This window comes from Takifugu rubripes, chromosome 22 (genome assembly GCF_901000725.2).
Source record: "Takifugu rubripes chromosome 22, fTakRub1.2, whole genome shotgun sequence".
Lineage (NCBI taxonomy): Eukaryota > Metazoa > Chordata > Actinopteri > Tetraodontiformes > Tetraodontidae > Takifugu > Takifugu rubripes.
In genome coordinates, this window is record NC_042306.1 from 5262980 (window position 1) to 5278044 (window position 15065).

At 42.7% G+C, this 15065-nt stretch overlaps 1 protein-coding gene across 5 annotated transcripts; it reads left to right on the top strand.

Moving 5' to 3' along the window:
• Positions 1-22: 22 nt before the first annotated feature.
• On the top strand, positions 23-14726 carry lpin2 (lipin 2). 5 transcript variants are annotated; one of them, XM_029830417.1, is made up of 21 exons: positions 39-165; positions 1617-2611; positions 4056-4256; positions 5520-5615; positions 5768-6102; positions 6193-6300; positions 6377-6503; positions 6587-6923; positions 7005-7110; positions 7253-7440; positions 7661-7754; positions 7832-7901; positions 7983-8075; positions 8160-8242; positions 8430-8577; positions 8933-9081; positions 9963-10049; positions 10297-10449; positions 11374-11488; positions 12133-12236; positions 12648-14726. In XM_029830417.1, the coding sequence occupies exons 2-21, from the start codon at positions 2510-2512 to the stop codon at positions 12790-12792; spliced, it is 2841 nt and encodes a 946-aa protein (XP_029686277.1). In that variant the 5' UTR covers positions 39-165; positions 1617-2509; the 3' UTR covers positions 12793-14726. The 5 variants fall into 5 exon arrangements, with proteins under 5 accessions (XP_029686279.1, XP_029686277.1, XP_029686278.1 ...); XM_029830418.1 differs by having other exon boundaries at positions 5771-6102; XM_029830421.1 differs by lacking the exons at positions 39-165; positions 1617-2611 and adding exons at positions 2625-3219; positions 3304-3444.
• Positions 14727-15065: the final 339 nt, after the last annotated feature.

Here is a 15065-nt window from a genome sequence, read left to right on the forward strand (position 1 = left end):
GTCGCAGTGGTTGTGTAAGTGCGCCGCCACTGTGCGGCTCTCTGCCCCCATTTCCACCAGTCGGCCGCGGTGGTCCAGGCACCGACACGTCAGGAGGAGCTCCGCAGGGCAACAGAATGGGGACTTTCTGAAGAGATCGCAGCGGTCCAGTGAAGAAACCAAAAGGTAACTGGCGAGGTTGTTCGTTATTATAGATGTGTTATTTTTGTCACGTTCCGTTGTGGCTGTGACGAGGAACAGCATTATTGCCAAGTCTGCTAACGTTAGCGACCCTGGAAACTGGCTTGTATCTTTATCTTCTGGGGAAGAATTTAACCGAGACATTGCTTCAAGGTTAGACATTAATTCACCGGACGGCGGGTGACAGTGAGTGGTTCTCCCTGGAACCGGTGGAGTCTCCGGTCGGTGTTGGCTAACGGTAACCGCACCGATATTTCCGACGCTAGCTGAGCGTCGGCTAACGTTAGCTCAGCCCAGTTTCCATCCAGTTTAGTTTCACCTTCGTCTTCGTTCAAGGCTTGAACGTGATAAAATATGCACGTCTCTTCCTCAAAGCACACTCCCACTGTTTGACTTCTTTATGTCTTCGATATCGGTACATGTGATTTAATTCCAGAAATGTTGGAACTGCGAAATGCAGCGAGTCCACTTCTGGTGTTGTTTAGTCATTTTATTCGCATCATTACCTCATTATATTACCTGGTGCTACCGGTGGATAAGAAGCACTTACAAATAGATTCACCTTAGAGCTGAATTGATTTTATGGAGTAGTTGAGATAACTTTTAGTGGACATTTTATACAAATGTCACCTCCGTCCTATTCATAGATCACTAGTGCAAATATTGATAACATCTGTTTTACCTGCGAACAATACTAGATTTCATCAATTTAATGTACTCAACGCTTCTTTTTAAGGCCTTTGTGCCAGTACTTGTGTGAAACTACTGTTACTAGTCATGTGACGCTCCACAGGCTGCAGTTTGAAGAACTTACTGGATTGTTTTTCAAAGTCTATTGTCTGCCACACTTAAAAAGCATGTGGTGAGAAGTGTACTGAAATATCGATGGAGTTGAATGCAATCTATCAGAGGCTGCAGTCACGTAATGTGGGACATCATGGCATTGAATGTCAGCTCAACAAGCTTTTGTCATTAAAGGTGGATTTTTTGCCGAATCGATTGGATTTTGCCATCCAACACCCAGAATCAGAGCCTTGATGAGATCTTATAGAAGAATATCATTTACCATTTGAAAAATCATTTATCCCGACTCCTATTTATACCTGCAGCAGTTGGATGAAGAGTAAATAATGTATTTGGTGTATCTTTACTTAGATCATATGACCAATTTTGCCAATTCTCAGCAGCCAGAAATAACATTCTATTTCTATTTCTGCTAAATAATCTGTCTTGTTCTATGTTTCTCTCTGCATCATGGAAAGCAAATCTGTAGTAGTCATAGGATATTGTGTTATATATATCCAATAGGCTCCTTTTTGTGCCGTTTGGTGTAACTGTAGATGGGGGTAACTTGAGCCATGTGTGGTCTGCTCGGCCTGCTCAGTCACTGATTCTTTGTCTCTGGTTTGAGACACATGTTCTCTGCTTTATTCCAGATGTCAGACCTTCCTCTGTCATGCATGTGTTTTCTGCAGTTGGGTCCAAAGAACAGGTCCTAATCTCAACATTGAAGGAACATATTGTGTTTAATGTGCAGCTGACTCTGGATCAGAGTTTGAACCAGTGGTTAGCCCTCAGTGGGCCTCTCTAACATACGTGACGGTGTTTACAGAAGGTTTGGCAGCTGGGACAGAAGGAGCAAGTCTTTCTTGGAAGAGCAAATGGATTTCTGTTTGTCTTGGGCATTGAAGCTAGGCAGGAGAAATGCACATTTGGACCAGAAGCACTTCCTAATGGCAAAAACATAACTGAATGTAGTGTGATTGTACAATTTGTAGAACATCTCTGTTAATTATTAGCACATGGACTGATTTAGCATGCAGTATTGATGTTTAAGATATCTTATTTTAAGGTTCCTGAGCACAGGAACATGTATTTATATGTACATCATTAGTTAACTAGTTGGCGTCATCGCAACAAACAGCAGCTACAGTTTCATACATACATGTGACTACGAGAGTGTCACTATGAGTTCGTACCCTTATCAGAGAAAAACATTCCATGGTAGTTCACAGAAAATAACAGTTTGTTATCATGCTGCAGCCATAAAAGAGGCCATCCCATTGGCTGAGCCCTGGGTCCCTTTAGCTGACTGGATATACACAAGTGCGTGTCCTTAAAACCTAATGTTAATGTTTATGCCGGCCTCGTGCGATTGTCAGTAGTAATGTTGAAGTAATTTAATCTGGGTTTAGATGGTGATTCCATTATGTTCAGGATGCATGCGTTCAAGATGGGATGCAGGGTAAAAGGGAATAGGTACCCTTATAACATGAGGCAGCGGAGGACTGGTCCCAAAGGAGTGTCCTAAGGTGGGTGCACGGTGGTGATGGAGAGGCAAATGCTGCAGGGAGACGGGGAGCTCTATGCAAGGAACACCTTGGCCGACATGGACCAGAGTGAGCTGGAGGAGTCGTCATTCTGGTCCCTGGTGAGTCACCGGGGGTGTCTGCTCTTAGTCTTATTGTCCGCTTGGGATTTGTATTTACTGTAGCTTAGCCTAGGGGCTGTATGCAAACTACACTGAGGCAGGCAGATTTGCTGGTGTGAAGGAATGTTTGGCTAAGATGCTGGATCAGTGTGTTTATGGTCAGAAGCATGACGTCTCTATCACCTGGAAAGTACTAAACTGGGATACTGGTACCAGTAATAAGGCTATATCATCTAGATCAGGCTAGCTCACCTTAAATTCTATTCGATTCTATTACCGAAACTAGGTGAACGACCCTACCAACGACCCTGCCAATGACTCCCAGGTGACCACCCAGATCATTAGCATGCTAATGGTCCACAAGGGCTATATTTTCAAACTCCGCCCCCACGAGTTCAGAACTGAAGAAGCCTTCTGGATAGAAGGTGAAATGTCTTCAAGAGAAGAAAAACAGTCCAGTTGACACATAAAACTTACTTAGGATAACTGTGACCTGGATGATTGAGAATCTACACAGACATCTTAAATTCTATGGTTTATGCATATTAGAGTATAACAAACTGATCTCTGAAAAAAAGGACCATCTGCAGCAGCAAGGCAGCAGCAAGGTATTTTGGGTGTAAAAAATGGCTTCAGTTACAGATTTATGGTTGTTTGTTTGCTCAAACCCCTTTTAATCCTTTTGAAATGAGCTGAACTCTGGACTTTCTGGCTGAGAAACGTCCTCCCGGTGGAATCAGTAGTATTCTGGTTCAGAGTTCATGGCCGATTCAACGACTGGTGACCTGTTGCTGTAAACACCACCTCCAGCTCTCGATTGTAACGTTGCTACAGTAAGTAGGGTAAAAGATGTTCTCATGGCAACCCGCATGAAAAAAACAAAACATGTTTCTTCTTGGGAAGTTGAATAGTTTTTTTTTTAGACTGGTTTCCAATAGTGAATAATCCTCCTCACCATAGAAACTGGGTTAGGATCTCTCCTCCTTGCGCTGTTTTTCTTGCCAGAGCAACTAAGCCATGAGTATTTGTGAGGCCAATCATGACACAACTCACAGAGTAAATGGTTTTATTTGTACCTTTAAGTAGATCTCAAGCATCCTGCGCGATTTTTTTTGGTCTGTTCACCAAAGGAGGTGTAGAAGACAAAAACTTAGGTTAAACAACAGCCAGCAGATCAAAACAGAGGGCTTTAATCATAAAGCAACTTATGGTAATGTTATGTAACTTTGGATCATATAGACATGCATATTTTGAAGAGTGCAGCCATGTTTATGTTGCTTTGGTTAAACGTGATCTCAATCATAAATAGTGGCATTTATCCATTTATAATGGACAGGAAATTGTAAAGAGCCCTACAATATTCACCTGTCTGATCACTGTGATCATCAGAGGTTTCCAGGATCCTCATTAAATAACTCTCTGATCTGTCCTGTCCTCCGACCAGGCCGTCGCCATGAACTACGTGGGCCAGCTGGCTGGTCAGGTGCTGGTAACCGTCAAAGAACTGTACAAAGGCATCAACCAGGCCACACTGTCGGGCTGCATCGATGTAGTGGTTGTTCGCCAGAGAGATGGCACCTACCAGTGCTCGCCATTCCACGTGCGCTTTGGGAAGCTGGGCGTGCTGCGCTCCAAAGAGAAAGTGGTAAGTGGGGTCATATTTTTCAATTCAGTGTTTAAAATATTGTGCTGGTTGGTCCAGTTTGTGCAGATTGAACCTTCAGTTCGTTGTTGTTACCCTGATAGTTCTCATTTGAAGATGAGTTCAGCAGGAATAATGCTGACACTTTCACTTTTCTTTTCTCTCTTGAGAGGGAAGAGAACGTTTTTGTAGTTGCATTTTTTTCCCACTGCTGATGTGGCGAAAGAGGGAGTTGAGTCTGTTTTTCTGTAGTTTTGACCCCTCGGTTAGCAAGGAACATTTCTTCTGTACCGTGCTGAAGACCACTAGGTTAAAAAAAATAATTGTGCAACCTCAGAAACGACCTGACTCACCATCTGATAACAATACAACCTCTGGTGTGAGTCAGTGGGCTCACCGAAGATGGTATATAGAACTGCAGCATTCTGTTATTTCTTTACAGAAATGGTGAGAGTTTCCCCGTCGTAACACCGATGATGCCATTTCTATTTTTAGCACGGCAATGCATTTGCTCGTGAAACAAGAAAGGCGTTGATTTGTGTGGGGAACAACAATGTGTCAACGCCCCCCCAGAATGCTGATGGCCTGGAGGAATGACTGAATGGGCGGTTGCTGTGGCAACGGCTTTACAACGCGAATGCGTGGGAGGCAGCGAAGGAAATGTGAATAAAAAAAACCAAACCCCAATTACAACAGGAGTGTTGTGTGACAGTCCTGTGTCTGTCACGAGTCCTGCTACTAAAAACATAAATTCTTTTTGTGATCTACTCTTGACACTCGGGCAATTATTAAAAATTCATGGTTGGAATGAAGGGGTTGTAGCAGATGGAATACTAATTAGATTTTGGCTGTCAGTATAATACTCTCTGGGCAGTATTGGTTTGAGTTGGACGTGAAACAGTTTAATAAAGTTTTAAAGCTCATTCAGCTCTCTGTCTGGAAGAATCGAAGAGTCCCTTTCTGTCAGCTCACTGTTCTACTCTAATTGGGATGTCTGGAGGCAAACATTGCTTCAATTTCCGACAGGAAAACCAGCGCTTCTACAACCTGTCACTTACTGACCAGAGAGGGCCCTTTAATCTTCCTCATTACCCAGTGGACATTGATGTTCTATTACTCAGCATCGACATCCATGAATTCTGAATAAAGTTAATCAAAGTGCACATTCAGGTTTATATACGGCGCCTGTGTGAATAAGCATTTTCCAATGAAGAAGTAGTTTGATTTATGTGCTGTGATTAAAGTGCTTGTATCAAATTCTTCCAGATTGACATTGAAGTGAACGGAGAGCCAGTCAACCTGCACATGAAGCTTGGAGACAATGGAGAAGCCTTTTTTGTCCAGGAATCTGAACAGCAGAATGTAAGCACATCTGTTATACCAGCTGCTTTGAATGATACTGTTGAGTTCACATATTTGCATTTGATCAATTATAGTATAGCTGCATTTGCGTGCATGGGAATTACGCTTGGATGTGTAAAGTTTGTCCTGTATGTTCTTGTCTGACCCTGGAGCAGCTCGTCCCTGCCCACTTGGCCACCTCCCCGATACCCACAGAGAGTCACCTGTTCTGGATCTCAGAAGTTGAGCAGAGAACTGCAAAGATAGAGGATGACGTAGCCGACCCAGATGACCCACCCGAGCCCCTAAGCACACTAGCCACGAAGAAGAAGAAGAGACGAAGGAAGAAGCACAAGGGAGATCCTCGAAGAGAGGAGTTGACCCCTCCCATTTCAGTCCCTCCTGCTGCTGCGGCTGCTGCTAGCACATCCTCTGTCACTGGGCAAAATGAAGAGATCTTTGAGATGGACCTGAGCTCTGATGAAGAAGCTGCGACACACGTTTCGAGGTGGGTCTGCAGATCAACAGTTGCTCTTGAGTCACCATAAATAGGCCTGGCTTTGTTTTTCTGATTGATGTGTGTGTTACAACTGTATAGATCGCCCTCCGTGTCCACACTTCGAGATGTTGACCCCAAATTACCAACAGCCAGAAACAATCTGGATGGTTATCCACTGTCTGATGGGGACTGGCCAACAGATGAGGGGTATGTACCGAACTAAAGCCGTCTTTACACACTAACAAGTAATGAACCAGTGCTTAAAATAGTTATTTCCTGTTAGCCATGGCTTGTCTCAGGCTTTTTCCCCAAAGAGTGACTCTGAGCTGGTGGTCCGGCCCTCGGAGAGTTTGCTTCGAGCCGAGTCTCACATGCAGTGGACCTGGGGAGAGTTTCCAGAAACAACCAGAGTAAGCACTTCTCTCAGCTAAAGTTTTGAATAACATGCATTTGACTTTGATACCATCTGAGTCACCCAATACTTGATGTTTAGGTCAGCAAAAAGGAGAAGCCGGAACCAGTCAAGACGGTGACCATCACCCCGTCAGAGAATACCCACTTCCGCGTCATTCTCAGCTCTGAGGCCATGCAGAATGAGACCGAGGTGGGGAAGGAAGACGGCGGTTCTGCTCCAGAGTGTACCGTAGTTAAGCCCGAGCCACGCACCCCTATCACCCATGTTACCTCCATGGATCCTCTTCCGTCTGTCAGCAGCATGAGCTCCCTGAGTCCTATATTGCCCACAGAAAGTGTGGATGTCATTTCACCCAACGTGTCGACCTCCACACCTTCAGGCAGCCAACATAGCGAATCGCCCTCAAAGAAGAAAGGTGGGTCCAACTGTCTTCCTCCATCAGTTTTATCTTTGGTCTGAGGTGCATGGACTGATAAATAAATCTGTTCTACATAAGATAAAAGTGTCCCAAAGAGGAGTCAACATCAGGGCCCTGAAGACATCTACCTTGATGATCTGAATGTACTGGAGCCTGATGTTGCTGCGAGATATTTCCCCAAGAGGTCAGATTATGAGCGACCTCATTAATGTTACGTTTGACCTGCTCTTATAATAAGAAACCAAATTGTAATCTATTTAAAAAACACATACACACACAAACTCTTTTAATGAAGAGTGTAATAGTGTTCTCTTTTGTTTCCCCAGTGAATCTGAGGCAGCCGCCAAGCACTGGATAGATTCGGGGATGCGATCAGGCTCTCAGTCTCCACAGTCAGTGGGCAGCGCAGCAGCTGACAGTGGGACTGAGTGCCTCTCTGACTCAGCCAGCGACCTCCCAGACGTCACTCTGTCGCTGTGTGGCGGCCTCACAGAAAACGCTGAAATATCCAAAGGTACAGCAGCACTCATGAAAAATGGAGCCGGAAATGCACTTGCTTTAATTCAAAATGAAAGGTACTGACTAGTGAAGGATGAAGTCATTTCATAAGGACAGTGTGTATGCTTTTAGAGCCACGACCAGCCTGTGACTTGGATGCACTCTCTTTCACACTATTATTTGTCTCACCATCTGTAACTCATAAAATAATGACCTTCTTTTTTTTCTTTTTACAGAAAGGTTCATGGAGCACATGATCACCTATCTTGAATTTGCTGAAAACCCAGCAATCATAGATAACCCGAACCTGGTAGTAAAGATAGGAAATAGGTATGGAAGCTAATTTATTTCCCAATTCATATTTTACGACAATTGCAACAGTTGTTTCAGTGTCTGTCTGCTTTCAGGTATTACAATTGGACTCTAGCTGCCCCGCTGATTCTGAGTCTACAGGCATTTCAGAAGAATTTGCCAAAGGTAAATGTTATCTTAAGGCCCATTTGCTTCAGGATTTTTTAACAGTATGTAGCAAATATTAACCCTGTTCCTCACCCCAAGGCTACAGAAGAGGCTTGGGTGAAGGAGAAAATGCAAAAGAAATCGGGCCGCTGGTGGTTCTGGCGAAAAAGAGCTGACAGTACAGTTAAGCAGGTATCACAAGTTAAGAGAAGAAACTGCGTTTGAAATGGTGTTTTTCGAAACATATCAGGATGTTTTTCCTTTTTACTCACCCAGTCAGAGACCAAGCATGAAACTAAGGAGGAGTCTCAGCTGGAAGGAGAAGGGGCCTCTATAACGCAAGACAAACTGTCCTTACAGTAAGTGCTGTAAAGGTTTATTGACAAGACAAAAGTCAACTCACTGAATTGATACCGTAGTAGTGAACTGACTACTGATAAGTGATAAGAAAGGCCACATAGATGCTTTTGTTGTACAATCCAAAATCAGTTGCCTGTAATTTATGTCTCAGCTGGGTCTTACAACTCTGATGCTTTTTTTTTGTAGGCCAAAAACAGGAGACTCATCCAGTGACGAAGAATCCAAGGAGGTGAGTGCTGCATCATGTCAGGAGAGACTGCAGCCAGTCGACAGAGAGCAACACCCCAGCCCATACACTTACAGGAAGTCACTCCGCCTCTCATCTGATCAGATAGTAAGTGCATTCCTACGCATTTTTCTTCTCACTGTTTTTCATCTATACCTTCAGTAATTTTAAACATTTTGACATTTAATTTTCTGGGGAAAAAATATTATTACACTGCAGATATCTACTATCGGGGCTTAATGAGATTTCTGTTTTTAGTGTTTTTTTCTGTTGGGGTTTGTTGTTTAGATTAGAGCGCCCTCTATAGGTTTTCTTTTGAACAAATAGCGCTTTATATCAAATTCACCTGTAGATGGCACTAAATATCTACACCAAGGAGTAAAAAAGAGGGTTTTGTTTTCAGCAGTAATACATGTTAGGGAATCACATGCGGTCTCTGATGCCTTCACTGTTGTCTGACCAGGCCAGTCTGAAACTGAAGGAGGGGCCCAATGATGTGACATTTAGCATCACCACCCAATACCAGGGCACATGCCGCTGCGAAGGAACCATTTACTTGTGGAACTGGGACGATAAAGTCATCATCTCTGACATTGACGGCACCATCACAAAGTACGATGTTCTAACTCTGTCACATACATCAACAGAACACTGTACATTTTTACACATTAAACATTGTGGGGTTCAATGCAATGTGTGTGCATACATACATGAGTCATTTTTCTAGTGGTTGTTTGTCCCCTTATAGTCCTAATAGCTTAGGCGAATTGGCTGCATTAATTCATTAGATGTCACTGACTGTATTTAAAAATACTGTGAAGTTTTTGACAAAAGAAAGTCATTTTATTCTATTTCAGAAGACTGAATTTGCATCTTGTAAGAAGTATTCTGTTTTTCCCATCTATAGTGGGTTATCCTACTGTGAGTCTGATGAGTCATCCCAGCAGGTGTTTGGTCAGTGATTTCATAGGGAATTTGACAGGTTAGATAATGTTAGAAAGACAAATGTTTCCAGTGTTAGACGTCTTGACAGTGTTCTAAGCCACACTGAGACATCGTCAGCCGGATTTTTTCCCATAGTCCAAGTGGATCTGTAATAACCTTTTATGGGCTTCTAACTGCCTCAATGCTTCTGACACAAGACACCCTCTTAAAGGTTCTCGGGTGGTCAAAATTAAAGAGGATCGACTGACTAGATTTTATTGCCCCCCTGACATTAGGCTTTGTTTGAGTAGCAGGGTTACGAGTGCAGCGGCTATAATGAGCTGATTTACATTCACTTCTGTTCACACAGCCCTCAACTAAGGTGCAGATGGTGTCACCCTGATGGGCAAAAAAAATCCTCATTAGCTGAGACAAACCCATAATGTTGTGTTTTTATGATGAAAAATAGTGATGTTTGATGTGTTGTGCCTGAATCTGCTGCATTTATCTCATGCTGTCTGACTTATCAGTGTTTTGTGCCACTAATGCTATTTCTTTTCATATTTTAGGTCCGATGTGTTTGGACAAATCCTGCCACAGCTGGGGAAGGACTGGACCCACCAGGGGATCGCGAAGCTCTATCACTCAGTCGCTGAGTAAGTGTCCTGATTAATCATAGAGGCAGGAAGGATGACTTGTTGGGCAGTGGTTAGACCTCTGGTTTTGGATGAGATGGGCTCAGACATGATTCAGGGTCTCACCAAGACAAATTGTCTCGTAATAAAGCAAATATGTTGCTCTGTTTAGTTATTTAGACACATTGAAATGCAATTTCTCCACTTGATGAAAGCAGACAAGGTCGGTTAGCAACCACTAATGGAAATGGTTTCATCCCCCTGGCAGAAATGGCTACAAATTCTTATATTGCTCAGCACGAGCTATAGGCATGGCTGACATGACACGAGGATACCTGCAGTGGGTGAATGACGGAGGGACCATCCTACCCCGGGGACCCCTCATGCTGTCTCCTAGCAGCCTCTTCTCTGCTTTCCACAGGTACTAACATTGCAGACATGAAATCCTCACTCTTCTAGTTTCCAGCCTCCTAATCAAACCTCTCAAGGTTTAATCCCTTTTATCTACAAACATAATTTCTGATTAAGCAACCACCAGATTTATTATGACTCACAATCCTCTCCAAATCCTTTTTAATTATTATTGGCTTTTCTGGTGTTGAGATTGTCAAGGTTACAACAAACTCAAACTCCTAAATGTCTGAAAAAATATTACCTTTGGAAGAGAATAAAAGTTCTTTTCTTATCTATTGTCTATAATTATGCAGTTCTGTAATTGTTATTATCTGCAGACAGCAAATGCCGACATTTGTTGATGATGACAGCAGCATATCGAATAAAATGCCTGTTAGCGCAGCGGTAATTTTATGTGTAAATGTTTGGTGTCACAATTACTGTACACACTGCGCATACGGCAAAATGCAGGTGTCGGTATGTCATAGAGGCCAATATTGGGTTTTGTGTGCATAATGTGGCCACAGATGGTGTTTTCAGTGGCAGACGCGCTCTTTCAAAGGTCGCCACGGTTACTTCTTCGGTTACGGTTTAGTGAGGCTCATCTGATTCTGAGATTGCAGATGTGACCTTTACCTCATGTGTCATGTTAAGGAGTCTCCTGCAAAATCTATGTCTCAAATGGCCTCACTACTTCATGTAACTGAAAGATCCATCCCATAATGACTGGGACTGAGCTCATGGGTCTGGCTTTTGGTTTCCCTCCTCTTTGCAGCACTCTACATGTACCGGTACTTGCTTTCCTGCTTTGATTTTTTGCGTTTGGTTTTAACATTTAATTAAAAACAGCGTTTATATAAATGATAACCTGCGTCTGGCTGAGATGATGATAAATAGGGGGCACGCTGAGGATACGCATACTGTATTTGTATAATCAAATTTTCTATTTCAGGGAAGTCATTGAGAAAAAGCCAGAGATCTTCAAGATTGAATGCCTTACTGACATCAAGAACCTGTTCCAGCATAACAAGCAGCCATTCTACGCAGCCTTCGGGAATAGAACTAATGTGAGTTAATAGCTGTTTGAAGATGTCAAACAATAGATCTCTCATTTTGTTCCTGTCAGACACTTGTGTTTTCCCGAACCTGATGCAGTCATCAATGGTGGTAGGTGGCTATCAATTAGGTTCGAACATATGTAATCAGTTGGGGGGGGGGGATCTGTGCTTGGCAGGCATGTGAAATTGTCTTTGGAAGGGAGCTCAAGCGGGGCTCAGCGTCCCATCTTCAGCTGTGTAAACACCCGAAACCCCACGAAGCCCCAAATCACTGCACCACAACATCCATCTGTCCCCAACCCTCGCCAAAAAACAGAAAAATGTAGTCGCATCAGCCGCCATCACAATCTGGAAATAGTGTCATTATGTATAATTGATGAAACGCAAAAAAGACCTCAGCCATCATTAAGTTTTCTGGTTCTCTTTTAGCGTCCATTTAGAATTATGCACGAGAGCTGCTATGAAAATGACAAAATAACCTCTTTTTTTGGCTTAGCTGCCAACTTTTAATCACAAATAACTTACTTTGTTGTATTTTAAAAGACGAAACATTCTTAGATTATTTTTATATTTCTTTTTTGTACAGTAGAAAATTGAAAGTTGCGTTTTCTGTGTTTTTCTGTTCGTGTTTAACCATTTTTATTTCCACACAGGATGTGTTTGCCTATAAGGAGGTGGGAGTTCCACTCTGCAGGATATTTACCGTCAATCCAAAGGGAGAGCTGATCCAGGAACAGACCAAGGGAAACAAGTCCTCGTGAGTACTGTGGATATTCAGTTCAACTGTTAAGCTTCTAAATTGATGGATGTGTTTATTGTTGTGGTAGTCTGTTCAAACTGGAGTTTTTGTGTCCTGGCTCTTACATTCATTACATTTATTGGTTAACTCTCTTCTCAAATACGCGACTGTGTTACACATCATCAAAACAGCATTTAACTTTCATTTGACTAGCTCGGGAGTCGTTGGAGCACCAACCCAGCTGCAGATTTATGTAACCTGTCATCAGACAAGTTTCTTTCCTGCCCTCAAGTGACCAAAAAATAACAAAAAAGCAGCTTTAAATTCTTTCATTTAGAAATGCCTGACATTATACAACTTCCTGTTGATTTTTCTGCATCAGGTATCACTGTTGACCAGCCACCTCGGCCCACTTCTGTGTCTCTGCAGGTACGGCAGGCTCAGCGAGCTGGTGGAGCACGTGTTCCCTCTGCTGAGTAAAGAGCAGAACGAAGCCTTTGTCATGCCAGAGTTCAGCTCTTTCTGCTACTGGAGACAGCCCATTCCAGTCATCGACCTTGATGAACTGCTCTGAACCAGCACGTGAGGTTAGAGTTGGACTGAGCTCTCGAACGCATCTCCAGGAAAGACATGGACCGAGACCAAATCCTCCCAATATTGTACTCCGATCTGCTCATGTTCCGTACAACTCTATCACAGTGAGAAATATGGACTGGAAAAAAGTTTGAAAACTATAATTATAGACGAGTAGAAGCTTTCGCAAGAACAGTAAATCCTGTGAGTAATCACTGAAAAATGTAATCCTTGAGAGACGGGACTAAATCTAGATCTAAACTACCATCTCCCTGCATGCCTGTGAAGGCACCATAACACACAAGGAGCGGTCTTTATCTCCCATTATTGTACGACACAGTACGACACCTTCCTGTTTTGCAGCTAACTGTTGGTGAACAGGAAAAACCTCCATTTGCCATCAGTGAGACTGACGGCTGTCACCTTTTAGCTAACTTTTCAGCTCCCAGTTGTTGAAACGATTCTTTTTTCCCTCTGAAGTGCTTGAAAGGTCTGGTTTACTTCGATTTGTCGATGGACATAAGAGTGATGTCGTTCCACCGTTGTGTATGCAAAGGTGAAATATGAAGCAGCTTTCTGCTATAAAGTTTTGCTGTTCTTTCTTCTGTTTTTTACATTTGGGCAAATTGGATATGTTTAATGAATGCATTTATTATTTATAATAGTCAATCTTTTTAAGTTATTGATTTCTGTAATGATTCCTTTGCTGAACTGAAAAGTCAACTGAAAATGGAAGTGCGCATTGCTATTTTGAATGGTCGCTCACATGATTAACCTGCACTAAAAGTAGATCTACTGCTTTTATTTTTGTTTTGTTTTGTTGTCAAACTGGCAGATAACACACGTGGTCATTCCTCATCAAACCTCAGAATGTACAGCTTTAGTATTTAAAAAAAAATAAAAAAATACAGATGTTAAAGACGGTGCTTGAACCAGAGGAAGGGTTACTGTTTGTGGAGTCCAATACGATGACGTATTTTTGTGTGTGTGTGAGACTAATCGCTGCTGTCGGTGATCATTCACCCCTTGCTCACATTCCCTCAGTGGCTTAACGAGACTTATCCAATGCACTTTGGCCAAGCTGCACCCCTACAGAACATCGCTCGTTCACAGAGCACTTGACCGAAGGTCTTCAAAGGAAGCAGCAGAGGCGAGAGAAGCGTTTCAGTCTGACCTCTGAACTGTGAGAGACCTTCTGACACCACAGAGGCATCAGCCGTTCTGAAGATCGGCAGCAGAAAGCAACTGTTGTGAAATTTGCTAGTGGTGGGATTTTAAATACTTAATACTTAATTTAGGGGCAGAAAAGAGCCATCCATTATCCCCTGCGTGTGTGTTTGAGCGTAGGTGCACCTGTTTTTGTAGTTAGTTTGGCTCACTGTTGAGTCTGAACCGTTGAAGCGCTCATCACGATGAGTGGAAGAACAAAAGCACAGTTGGCACTCGTATCTATGTCCAGATGTGTCCAAACAAATTAAGGAGATTTTGTTCTGGTGTCCTGCTTTGACTCATTTGGTTCATGATGTTTTGAAGCCTGATAGATGTTTCTTATGATTAACAGAATAATTCCATTCTTTCTATGAAAGTGAAGCATCTTGTGTGTAAAAATCACACTTCATCCTCCGATGCTGGGATGCCTGCTCTGTAATATTGGTTACTCTCGCATGATTGCTGTTGAAAATGTTGCTGATCACACCTCTTTTTTTCTGTCTCTGATGCCTTTCTCCTCCCCATGAAGTGGATTATCATTTGTGAGACTGTTTCTTGTTCTGTCTGATCAACAGAATCACTTTAAGTGTTCATTGTGTTTGATTTGTATAGAAATGTGTTTTAAGAATATGTTTAAAGAACAAAATACATGATTGAGAAGGAGCGCTGGAGCTAAGAATGTGACTGGTGGTCATGTTTGTATTAAATAAAGCTTCTAACTGAAAACGCTGTGATGCTACATTTTTTCTTGCCTCTGGTCAAGGTCAAAAAGGTCAAGAGGGATTTCCATCCACTTGCTTTAAGGAGCTGTTCAAGCAAGCTGCAGATAATTCCAAATTTCCCTTTTTTGTTGTGCTAAATAACAAGATATCCAAAGACTCTTAAAGGTTAATGCAGGCCAGACTGGAGCCCAAACCAGTCTCAGGAGTGCAGAGGGAGGGAAAAATGATATTTCATTCACACCCACTCCGGCAAACGACCCTGCTGGGGTTTCTCAGTGCGCGTCTGAAGCCGGCCATTTGATAGAAAAACATGTCGACTTGCGAAATCTACTGTTTTTTCATC

Bases quoted from the DNA above. Each gene is read 5' to 3' on its own strand.
- lpin2 (XM_029830417.1), top strand. From the start codon at position 2,510: ATGGAGAGGCAAATGCTGCAGGGAGACGGGGAGCTCTATGCAAGGAAC. The intron at 2,612-4,055 runs GTGAGTCACCGG...TCCTCCGACCAG, and splicing joins AGTCGTCATTCTGGTCCCTG to GCCGTCGCCATGAACTACGT. The intron at 8,243-8,429 runs GTAAGTGCTGTA...TTTTTTTTGTAG, and splicing joins CAAGACAAACTGTCCTTACA to GCCAAAAACAGGAGACTCAT.